The sequence below is a fragment of the Zootoca vivipara genome, chromosome 17, assembly GCF_963506605.1.
Source record: "Zootoca vivipara chromosome 17, rZooViv1.1, whole genome shotgun sequence".
NCBI lineage: Eukaryota > Metazoa > Chordata > Lepidosauria > Squamata > Lacertidae > Zootoca > Zootoca vivipara.
Window position 1 is genome coordinate 32041286 of NC_083292.1, and position 12227 is coordinate 32053512.

The 12227-nt window shown below is 47.7% G+C and overlaps 1 protein-coding gene across 1 annotated transcript; it reads left to right on the forward strand.

Moving 5' to 3' along the window:
• Positions 1-4706: 4706 nt before the first annotated feature.
• APOA2 (apolipoprotein A2) lies at positions 4707-8770 on the forward strand. Its single transcript, XM_035099405.2, has 4 exons — positions 4707-4786; positions 6918-6994; positions 8013-8148; positions 8526-8770. The coding sequence occupies exons 2-4, from the start codon at positions 6943-6945 to the stop codon at positions 8638-8640; spliced, it is 303 nt and encodes a 100-aa protein (XP_034955296.1). The 5' UTR covers positions 4707-4786; positions 6918-6942; the 3' UTR covers positions 8641-8770.
• Positions 8771-12227: the final 3457 nt, after the last annotated feature.

Genomic DNA, 12227 nt, shown 5'->3' on the forward strand with positions numbered 1-12227 from the left:
GTAACCCAATATTTATTTTGGGGTGCAAGGGCAAAGACACTTTAATTATTTCTTCAGGCTACTTGTGCCCTGCTGTGTCAAATAAGGAACCAGAATTTAGGAACCAAGTTCTGGTTCCTTAGAACACAATGAGAGCCTGCTGGATCAGGCCAATGGCCCATCTAGCCCAGCATCCTGTTCTTACAGTGGCCAAACAGATGCCTCGAAGGGAAGCCTGCAAGCAGGAGTTGAGCACAAGACCAATTCTCCTCTCCTGTGGTTTCCAGCAATCACAGAAGCATTTCTGCCTCCAACCACAGAGCCACCAAGGCGTTGTTGTTTAGTCGATTAGTCGTGTCTGGCTCTTTGTGACCCCATGGACCAGAGCACGCCAGGCACTCCTGTCTTCCACTGCCTCCCGCAGTTTGGTCAGACTCATGTTCGTAGCTTCAAGAACACTGTCCAGCCATCTCGTCCTCTGTCGTCCCCTTCTCCTTGTGCCCTCCATCTTTCCCAACATCAGGGTCTTTCCCAGGAAGTAGCTATCAATAGCCGCCTCCATCATTTTGCCCTTCTTTTAAAGCCTTCTCTGTTTGTGCCCATCACAGCCTTCCCTGGGAGGGAGTTCCAATAGTTTAACTATGTGCTGCGTGACTCTGCCCTGCATTTTTCAACATTCAATTTCATGGACGTCCACAAGTTCTAGTGTTGTATAAGGAGAGAGAGAGAAGCTTTTCGCTATCCACTTTCTCCATGCCAAGCATAAATTTTATAAACTTCAATCTTGTGGCGCAATGGGTCAGTGCACCTGACCGTTAACCAGAAAAGTCGGTGGTTCAAGCATTGCAGGGGGTTGGGTTGGATGAGATGACCCTTGGGATCCCTTCCAACTCTACAATTCTATGATTCTACGCCACCTCCTGCTCACCTTTTCACTAAACTAAAAAGTTCCAAAGAAAGCAACCTTTCCTTACAGGAGTAGCTCCATCTCCTTTGTTATTTTAATTCCCGTTTTTCTGGGAGCCACCTTCAGCTGCGCGTTATTTTTGATGGCTGTTTTTTGATGGCTGATTCTGTTTCATTGACGTTAATATTTTGCTCGGGATTAGGGTGTTTATTATTGTGTGGTGCTGGGATTTGTTAACCCGCGTGATTTTCTTTTGGAAATTAGGTTTTTCTGTGTGTGTCCCCCCCCCAAAATAAACTAAGACTTCTTTCCTGGAGCACCTCGGAGCTTTCAGAAAAATGCTTTCCAATTATTTCAGCTTGGATCAGGGTGATCTATTTATTTTATTTTTGTCAAATACTGCAGGGGTGATGATTGCTTAACTGAGCCTTTGGACTGAAGAGCACACAGCCACTCTTCAAACACAGGGGCACATGATGAGCAGCAGTGACGGAAGAAGCAGGCCAAATGTGCCCACCCTGTTTATGTACGAGAGCCCCGATGCCTGCCAACCCAATGGTTTGTAATGGACCATTTCCCAGAATTTTCGATGCAAAAAGGGTTCCCTCCCCCCTCCTCTCCCTTGTTCCTTCCGCCCACCTGCTTGATTTAGGTTCGTTACCCTCTTGTTTATGCTAATAAGAATATTTGGATCATGCAAACGGGTTCATCGATTAAAAGCATTCTTCCGCCAGGGACAGTATTCTTCCGCCAGGGACAAAAGCCTGGGTTAACAGGAATGCTGTCATACACTCCTCCTGGTAATTAATAGTGAAGGAGACAGGCACACCTCAGCAGGGGAGGCATTATACAAATGGGGAGCCATCACTGAAAAGGCCCTGTCACAGGTCAGTGCCAACTGGGCAGCCCCGGATGGCAGCAAGGCCTCACCTGCCGATCGTAGAGTTCAAGATGGAAGGGGCTGACAATCATCAGGTTGTTGAAGGCCTAGGAGCCCTTCTGCAGGGGGAGAGTTGAAATCCTGATGTGTTTAATAATTTTCATAGTTATGCTCTGCTGTCTCCTGTTTGTTTCTCTCACACACACAACAGATAGCCAAGCACATTGGGATGTAAGAAGCAGCCTTTTTTTTGGAGTCAGACCATTGCTCCATGTAGCTCAGTCTTGTCTACTGGCAGCATCTATCCAGCGTTTCAGTAAGGGATTTATCCCAGCCTTACCTGGAGGATGGAACCCAGGACCTTCTGCATGCAAAGCAGGTGGCCTGCCCACTGGGCTACAGCCCTTCATGTGCACTGAGCACAAATGCTCACTCTTTTAAGCAGGAAGCCCCCCCCCCCCAGTAGAAGAGGAACTAGTTTTGAAAAATTGCTTGTTTTGCAAATGTACACAAGTTGCCCAAGATGAAAGAGCACAGAAGCAAGCACACAGGCTGTGCCAGTTTGAGAGCCGTGTATTATTCCCCAAGCCTGCCTGAGTCTTGGGGCCTAATGTGGACCGTGAACCACTCCTGCAAAAACCCAGAGGTTCCCTTTATCCTGAAAATCCGAAAAGGAAAGCCACATCCATTGCAATGGGAAATCTCTGGACTTGAATAGGAGAAAAGTCTAGGGCAGCAGTAGTTGGAGGAAAACGCTGCAAGAATGAGGGGGGGGATTAAGGGAGGCACCCGGGATTCACAACCCATCTTAAACTGAGGTGTGGGTGGGCCCTTAGCCAGCTTCGCAAACAGCAAATTACTTAAACCTGTGGTTCCCAAAGGGTTTGGTCATAGCTGTCAACCCTCCCTTTTTTTTGCGGGAAACTCCCTTATTCCAAGCCACAGCTGTCAGCCTTCCCTTTTTTTGCACCGTTTCCTGCTGCTATCCTGGATTGTTAGATAGATATACCGTAGAATGTCCCCGGGACAGGTGAGGCTGCTGCTGATCCCTTATTTTCAAATCCGAAAGATGATAGCTATGGAAATGCATAGATATCTTCTCAAAATGAGCAAGAGCATCAAGTTAAACTGCAAGCTCACACCTCTCACTGAGTCTGTATACATACTTAAGGTACACCTGTAAGAGGCTTGTTTATAATATTTTGGGAATGATTCTTACGTAGCTGCATTGTTTCATACTTTCTGGCTGCCCCACAATCCTATTATTAAGGTCGTTTTTGTTCTATGTTATAAATCAAGCACAACTAGTTGTTGTTTCTTTCCCCCCCAACGTATTTCTTATCAATATAAAATTCACTGTGGCACAAGCTAATTCTTATTCTGAAAGTGTGTCCCAGAGGGGGGAATGGCTTAAGAATCACTGGCTTAAACCATTCCTCCATAAAACCTTTCTTTGCAACTCCAAGCAAAACTACGGTTGCACATTCCATGTGAGGTCAAAGGGAAAGATGCCAAAGATTTGGATTTTGGTTGTCGTCTACTTTTCGATGGGGAGGGAGTTGTTTTCTTCACAGGTTTCCCCTACAGACCAGGTCTGCTGAGTTTCTTAAGGGACCTCTTTACATGTCCTGGACTCCCAGCTTCCTTTTCTGCTGACACTGCCCCCCCCTTTGCCTACTTCCCATCTGCCCCTATTAGTCAACCTGACATGTTGGAGGTTAATGTCCAGCGATAAGATTAGAGCCAAACTCTGTCCTTCACCTCCCAGCCATTAAACCCTGGCCAGCCTCATGTGAGCTGACAAGACCTTTTGGGAAGCTGACAAGAGGAGAGGGAGAGGGGGGGCGTTTCTGGTGCGAGGCTTGCCACATTCTTTTGCAAGCACCTCTGCCTTTTGCAGCAGCTCGGTCTCCAAATGTGGGCAGCCAATGGTCAGATCCGCAGCATGCATTTTAAACATTCTTACGCTCTGGCTTCTCTTCAGGAGAAACTCTGGGAACTGTAGCGTTGTGAGGGGGTCTCCTAATAACTGTGTGCACTTTGCAACCTACAGTTCCCAGGATTCTTTGGAGGGAAGACGTGACTGTTTAAATCAGGCATCCCCAAACTGCGGCCCTCCAGATGTTTTGGCCTACAACTCCCATGATCTCTAGCTAAGAGGACCACTGGTCAGGGATGATGGGAATTGTAGTTCAAAACATTTGGAGGGCCGAAGTTTGGGGGTGCCTGGTTTAAATACTCCTTGAATACTCCTTTAAATGTTCGGTGCAGATGGGGCCTGGGTAGTTTTTCTCCTTCTTGTGTAATACTAGAATCATCCAATTGAGCTGAAACTCAGAATCATCCAATTGAGCTGAAAGTTCGAAGATTAAGGAGTGGACAGACAAAATGAAGCACATAGTTAAAACTCTTGTGATTCCCTGACTGTACAAGGGGGTTAGAAAAATTCATGGATGTTTATGGCTATTAGTAATGTTTCTGAATACCAGTTGTTCAGCTTTTGGCGTGATCCACTGCAGCTGGGCTCTTCCTCTGTTCTTATTATCCCTACACAACAGCCTTGTAAGGTAGGCCAGGATCATGAAAAAGGAGGAAGCCAAAACTGCACATGTTACTCTAGATGTGAGTGCACCAAAGGTTTATATGAGGGCGCTTGCCTCAAGCCAGGCATTCTGCATTAACACTGATATGACCACGATTCCCTTGCCCACACTGAATGTTATCAATGAAGTGAGCGTGGGCCTCTGTGTGTACTTAACCCTTAGACCCCGAAGCTGTTGACATGGGAATTGCCTTAGTTAGCAGTTGCAGAAATTGCACATTGCACTTCCAAGAGGGATTGATGCGGTGGCAGGTTGAAGGGGAGGAGGAGGGACAGGATGGGACACAAGCGCCAATCAACAGGGAGAATAGATCGGGTGAAACTGGCCGGTCTTTGGGTGCCCTATATAAGAGCCTACAACCTCAAACTAACAAACACTTCTATGTTGACTGGCTCCTTGTAATTGACTTACTTTTGGGTAAGAATGAATTGACTTATTTTATTTAAGAAGAAAGGGTTTGGGGTGGGGGTGGAGCAATGGAATTGTCACTTTAACCCGCTGGCAGAAATCCCGAAACTTCACCAGCTATGTGACACAGGCAGAAATCCAACTGGTGGAGCGTCTGTTAATAGAGCTTGACTTTTTAATGGATTACGGCAGAATTCAAGTGTAACTGGACACGCTCCCCTTGAATCCAGAAGCCCTGCTCTTGAAACCTTGGTGTGGGGGGGCACTCGTTCTTTCAGTGGGCGGGTAAAAAAACCCACTCTCCCGGGTGTTCACATGGGTCTGAGGTGTGGCAGTTGTGCATCGGATGTCAAAGCACAGGATTAAGCCCCCCCCCCCCCCGCTGTGCTGCTGCGGTGCTGGGGCCAACTGCCCCAGTTTAGTTTTAGCCTGCTCTCAAGAGGGGAAGAAGGTGTCAAGGTTGATAGTGGCAGGAGGATTAGAAAGTGGAACATCAAAAAGGAAGCTGGTGACAAATGTGATGCAGAGGGGTTGTCCCTGACAATAGTTGTTTGGCTACTACCGGTAGGCTGCAACAAAGGGTTGCTCTGATTTGGGATAAACGATTCCGTTCCTCTCTCAACAGTCAGTTGGCATTCTCAGTCCTCAGCTGCTGCTACTGGTGTTTCCTGTAGGCTCCCCCCTCCCAATGTTTTACGTATTTCTGCAAACCTTGGGGGCTCCCCCAGCCTGCTGATATTAGCCCCAGTGCGAGGGCTGCCATAGGTCCGGAATTTCCTGGACATAGACGGGATTTGGCAATCAGAAACAGTGTCCGGGCGAAAAATGCTTAAATGTCCAGGAAAAATCCAGACGTATGGCAACCCATGTCGGAAATGTAGATTTTGGCGAATTTCCTTTTTTTAAAAAAGCTCAAAAACCCTCTACACTAGTCCCAACTTGGCTGCGTAAGCACCTGAACTAAGGGAAGTGAAATTACTATTGTTCGTTATTCAACACCACCAATGTACATTTTAATTTTTCATTTAGAAAGCTCTTGTGCCACCTTTCTGAGTTTGGGATTTCTCAGTTTACTTTTATTATGTCTGGGTGGTAGACATAGATGGGCACAGCTCTCTTCTCCCTTTGTTCCCCCCCTCCTTTTCTACCACCTTTAGCTGTTCAGCCTCCTCTCTAACACAGGCATTGCAGCCTTCAAGAATGGCTGCTCTCTATTGACCAAAAAGGAGGGATACAAAAGTTTCTAGTCCTCATGAAAAAAAAATTGGTTTTTTTTTAAAAGCATGCCATGTGGTTGGGCAAGAAAAGTGAAGTGTTTTGGGGGGGAGGGGGGAATTGTTCACAAAGTTCACATATTTACTATATTCTTTGTTTTTAAAACAGTAAAGTATTCAACAAGCAAGCAAACAAAAAAACCTGCCTCACGAGAAACCTGAGATTTCACTTGGCCAACTAAGTCTATACCAGAGTTTCCCAAATTTGGGTCTCCAGCTGCTTTTGGACTACAACTCCTATCATCCCTAGCTAGCAGGAGCAGTGGTCAGGGATGATGGGAATTGTAGTCCAAAAACAGCTGGAGACCCAAGTTTGGAAAACCCTGCACTATACCTTTAAAGCAATGCTATCAAACTATCGGATATGGTGGGCCATCATTTCCCCCCCCCAGCCTCATTGTGCCAGGGACTGGCACCATATTTGGTCTCTGAAGCTTCCCACCCAACCTGAGCTGTGGGAGGGTCTCTGTGGCCTTTGAGCTAATAGCTTGTGGACCGCCAATGGTTTGTGGGCCATCCCTTTGAGTACTACTGCTTTCCAGCACCCTTTTTCCTCCCAGAGAATTCTGGGTACTGTAGTTGACCCCGCACAGAGCTTCAGTTCCCAGTAACCTGTGTACACACAATGCCCTCAAAGCACATATTCTCTTTCAAGGCATTCTGGGCTCCAGACTTCACCCCTCACGGAATTCCCAGCGATTCCCTTAACAAACTACAGTGCCCAGAATTCTTTGAGGTGGGGAAATGTGCTTTGAATGCGCATTAAAGGTATAGTGCATACGAATCAAGCCGTAGAGTGTGCGGGCTTGGTCTTGCTTCCTCTCCACTTTTCTCACAACCTCTCCCTGTCCTCCCTTTCCCCCCAGAAAGGAGTACTCCAAGCGTGCCAAAATGAAGGTGTTTGCTCTTGCGATCCTGTTGGTCAGCGTCTGCTGCATGGAAGGTATTGTGGGGCAAGGGAGCTGGCAGCGTTCTTCATTGCAAACCATGAGGGAATCAAAAAGTGCTTCCAGGTGGAACTTAATTTGCAAACGGATCATTGGCAACCGTTGAGGGTGGGTGTTTTCTACTTACTCAATTTTCTCCAGTATTGTTCCATCTGGACTGAACTTCAAACAACACAGTGTGGACACAAGGGAGGGGATACTGCATGTGTGAGGAGCAGAGCTGAAGCTCTCTAGGTAGAGCATTTGCCTTGCATGCAGAAGGTCCCTGGTTCAATCCCCAAGGGCATCTCCGAGAGCCCAGGGAGTGGTGGTGGGACGACAATGAGTTCTGAGAGGGGGGGAGAGGGATAAGCCTGGGAAGAGGAGGTGCTGGAAACTGAAGGAGTAACAAGGCTTAGTGAGCTGGGAGAGTCTGTGGCAGACAGAAGTCCAGAATCAGAGGCAGAAGCAGGAGAGTTGGAGGCCAAGAGGCAGAGATGAGTCAGGCTGCTGAAGAGTCATGGGTGACTCCCCATCTTGCTGCGACAAGCTCTGGTCTCCTAGAACCAGTAGAGACATGAAGCGGAAGGAGCAAAGACAGACTGCATGCTGGCTTAGTCTCCGATTGCTGGGGGGGGGGGAACCCTGGAGAAGAGGAGACCTAGACAATTGCAGGGAGGCAGGGATGTTTACTTTCGGCAACTGATTCATGGGGGGCGAAACACCAGGAGGTGGGTTCCTATGTTCATTAGGCCTGTTACTCAGCCATGTCTTTGCAGATCCTGTTCTTGCTAATAAAGCTTTAACTCCAACATGCACTGTGTGATTTACTGCTGGCTTGTTCCTGTCATTCAGGTAGGGCTGGGAGGAACCCCTGGAGCGTCACTGGCAGTCAGTGAAGAGGATACTGAGCTAGTTGGTCTGATTCAGTATGAGGCAGCTCCCTATGAACTAAGAGGGTGTACTGGTTAATGGCTTTTTTGCTTTGTACTGTTGGGTGACCCCCTATTTACAAGTCTCCCCGTGTCCTTGCAGGGACTGTGGTCAGACGGGAAGCGGAGCAGGCTCCAGCCCCGTCTTCTGAGATCGTGCAGCAAATGCAGAGCTACATTGCTAGCTTAAAGGAACTCGTGCCACAAGAGAAGATAGAAGAATTCAAGGCCCAGACAATGTAAGAGCTCCTTCCCCCACCCACATTTTTTAAAAATGTATTTTTATTAAAAGTCGAACAATTCAGAAAGACAGAAGGAATGAAAGGCGATTGAGCATGGTCAGGTAAGGAGATGAAGCATTTAAAATAAAACTTGTACAAAAAAAATTCAAGGTAAAAACAGTGGATCAAAAACTCATATAAATGAAACAGCAGCAGATCCAATCACTTTTCAACTGAAATGGGGTGAGGACCCTTTTTATACATCCCTAAAAAAAAAAAATCTGGATCAGGTAACCTGAAATACAGCCTTCTTCTCCATTGCCCAATAAAGGCACCAGCCCTTGGCCTGATCCACTTACTGATTATTTTAATAATCCATTCATTCATTCTGACAGGGCTTACGTACAGCAGGCACAACAGCATGTGACTCCTGCCGTTGAACAATTCAGGGAGCACGCTACCCAGTTCTTCTCCAGCCTTTTGAGTACCTTCCAGCAAAAGACCAAGTAAAGAGTGGAAGCTGCGTTCAGAGAGGCCATCATCTGCTGAAAAGGAAATTAGGGAAAATCTAGCACCTTCTTGTAATCCAAAGACTGGCTGGATCTCGCTGTGGTTGTAATAAAGGCACCTTATTCTCTAAGTGTGTGCATGTGTGCATGTGTCTGGGTTTTGATACAGGCAGAGCAGAGCTCAGGACTATGTGACATCCAAATTCTGCAGCCTCAGTGCAAGATATAGCATGCCCCACTCCACTTAAAATGGTGAGCAATTGGGTGGGTGCCAAACGGGGACCCCGCAGCCCCCTCCATGTTCATCTGTTTCTTGTTTTCCATGCGCAATTCCCTGCCCCCGGTACGTCATCCCAGTTTGCTGTTCCTCGAGCTGTTGTAATAAACTCCTTCAACTATTTAAACAACAACAACACTTTATTAAAAGCCGCACCATACATTTAAAGTACATTTAACACACATTCCGAGGTAGACTGGTACTGTACACTGAGGTTCTATTCTGAATGATGCTACAAGAAGAGGCCCCACCCCCACCAAACAGAGGGAAGGGCTCCTTCCTCCATCTTCCTCTTTCCCGCAGTGGTCAGCCGGATGCCTCTAGAAAGCCTGCAAGCAGGACTTGAAGACAACTGCCCTCTGCTGATATTGTTCACTAAGGTAGCGTTTGCTCTGATCCAGCGAACTCTCCATTTGTTTAATATAAAACACACTCTATTTAAAATGGAAGCACCCAGTGTGGTTTACAAACACGGGATTAAGCAACATCTTTAAAATACACTGCTGGGAGGGATAGCTCAGTTAGTTGAGCATAAAACTCTTAATCTCATAGTCATTAGGCTTGCTGTATTTCAGAAAGTGAAAATCCGGTCACAAAAGTGAGGGGTGTGTTGTGTTAAAGTTTCTTAACCTTTTTTTATCCCCCCCCCCAAAAAAAAAACAAGCAAAGGAACTCTGCTTACAATATGGATTGCCATACGTCCAGGTTTTCACGGACATTTACAACGGACATTGAAAATTCCGCCAGTACGCTGTTTAGGGAAGCCAACTCCCGGCGATGTCTGGGATTTTTCGGACGTATGGCAGCCCTAAGAGTCCTGAGTTTGAGCCCCACATTGGGCAAAAGATTCCTGCATTGCAGGGGGTTGGACTAGATGACCCTCATTGTCCTTCCAGCTCTATAATTCTCTATGTATATTCCTGTACAGTAGAGGTTTTCAACCTTTTTGAGTCCACAGCTCCCTTGACCAATTACATTATTTCTGTGGCACCCCTGTGGGGCTGGCAGCCTCTCACTATTTTCCAAACACCCTCCTTTGTGGAGTGTTCCCTCAGCCTCCTCTCCTCTCCCCTCTCCTTGGGAGTCCTCTGGGCAGCTAGCTGTTGCTGCCCTCCCCAGTCTCTGCTCCTCACTGTCCATTCCCAACAACAAGGGCTGGAGGACTGGCTGGCTGGGCTCCCTCGCCTGCTTGCTTGCTTGCATACTCCAAGGCTGCCTCAGCTTCTGGCAACCAGCACCCCCTGGCCAGCCCCAGAGGCACCATTCGCCTGAGGAGCTTGTAGCCAGAGCCGCTGCAACAAACAACTGTGCAAGCCTTTGGGAGGCAGAGACGCAAGATGGAATCTCGGGAGGGAGGGAAGGAAAGAGGGCCAGGGGCCAGTGTTGCCCGCGGTACACCTGACCATCATTTAAGGCACTGCAGGGTGCCATGGCACCCTGGTTGAAAACCACTGCTTTACAATATACGTAAAAATGTAAGGTTATCATCACGCTGCAGTTCTTGTGGCTGCCAATAGGTGGCCATGACAACTGCAGCTTGATGAATAGCAGGCAGGCAAGCGGGGAGGTGGCAAGCAACCCAGGTGAACTATTTAACAGAGGGAGGGGGGTCAATGGGTTAAAAATAAAATAAAATGAATATTACGGTACTTGTTAGCTATAGGTCATAGTAATCACTGTAAGAAAAATGTCAAAGCAAACACACAGAAAAGACACATGTGTGCCTAATGGTACTATACAACTATCAAAGGGAGGCAATCATCTTGTAAACAGAGCTGATGCCACACTGGCTCTGCTGTGACAGGCCAGCTCCATCAGGCCCCCCCTCCCCTCAACTGTCACTCGGGGGCAGCCAGTCCATTAGGTTGCCTCTGGGAGAATAAGAAACACCCACCTGCTCTGCTGGAAGCCCAGCTCCATCAGGCATCGATCTTCCTGCCCTTGAATTGTGCCAACTGGAAACAACTGTTCAGAAATTGGTGCCTGAGTTTTGATTTTGATTTTCCTCTTCCCTCCTTGCCCCTTGTGTGTCGTGGGCTGTTGTTTTTTTACAAGGTTAAGCCTGTAGGCAGGGACTGTCTTGTTTTGACTGTATGCAAGCTGCTCTGGGAGCCTTTTTGGCTGAGGAACAGAGTAAGGTAAAGGTAATGGGACCCCATACCATTCGGGCCAGTCTTGACCGACTCTGGGGTTGCGACGCTCATCTTGCGTTATTGGACGAGGGAGCCAGCATACTGCTTCCAGGTCATGTGGCCAGCATGACAAAGCCGCTTCTGGCAAACCAGAGCAGCGCACGGAAACGCCGTTTACCTTCCCGCCAGAGTAGTACCTATTTATCTACTTGCACTTTGATGTGCTTTCGAATTGCTAGGTTGGCAGGAGCTGGGACCATGCAATGGGAGCTCACCCCGTCGCAGGGATTCGAACCACCGACCTTCTGATCAGCAAGCAGGTTAATATCAGTGTACTGGAAGAAGCAAAGATCACCAGTGTTGAAGCAATGATTCTTCAACATCAACTTCGTTGGTCTGGTCATGTTGTGTGGATGCCTGATTATCGTCTTCCAAAGCAACTACTCTATTTCGAACTTAAAAATGGAAAGCGTAATGCTGGTGGTCAACAAAAGAGGTTTAAAGACTGTCTCAAGGCAAACCTTAAAAAATGTAGTATAAACACTGCCAACTGGGAAACACTGGCCTGTGAGCGTTCCAGTTGAAGAACAGTCTTTACCAAAGGTGTCATGGGCTTTGAAGACACTCAAACTCAGGATGCAAGGGAGAAACGTGCTAAGAGGAAGGCACGCTTGGCAAATCCACGCCGTGATCAACTCCCGCCCGGAAACCAATGTCCCCACTGTGGAAGGACGTGTCGATCCAGAATTGGCCTCCACAGTCACTTACGGACCCATTGTTAAAACCGTGTTTATGGAAGACAATGTTACTCGGCTACGAGAGGAGGAGGAGGAGGAGGAGGAGGAGGAGGAGGAGGAGGAGGAGGAGGAGGAGGAGGAGGAGGAGGAGGAGGAGGAGGAGGAGGAGGAGGAGGAGGAGGAGGAGGAGGAGGAGGAGGAGGAGGAGGAGGAGGAGGAGAAGAAGAAGAAGAAGAAGAAGAAGAAGAAGAAGAAGAAGAAGAAGAAGAAGAAGAAGAAGAAGAAGAAGAAGAAGAAGAAGAAGAAGAAGAAGAAGAAGAAGACACTCTATTTCCGCCCTCAACAATCAAGTTGGAGAAAGCGTCACGTAACCCATTTCCGCCCAACTGCTCATGTGTTGAGCAGTGATGACAACAACGGCCGACGTTTCCTCGCCCTGCCG

Bases quoted from the DNA above. Each gene is read 5' to 3' on its own strand.
- APOA2 (XM_035099405.2), top strand. From the start codon at position 6,943: ATGAAGGTGTTTGCTCTTGCGATCCTGTTGGTCAGCGTCTGCTGCATG. The intron at 6,995-8,012 runs GTATTGTGGGGC...GTGTCCTTGCAG, and splicing joins CAGCGTCTGCTGCATGGAAG to GGACTGTGGTCAGACGGGAA. The intron at 8,149-8,525 runs GTAAGAGCTCCT...TCATTCTGACAG, and splicing joins GAATTCAAGGCCCAGACAAT to GGCTTACGTACAGCAGGCAC.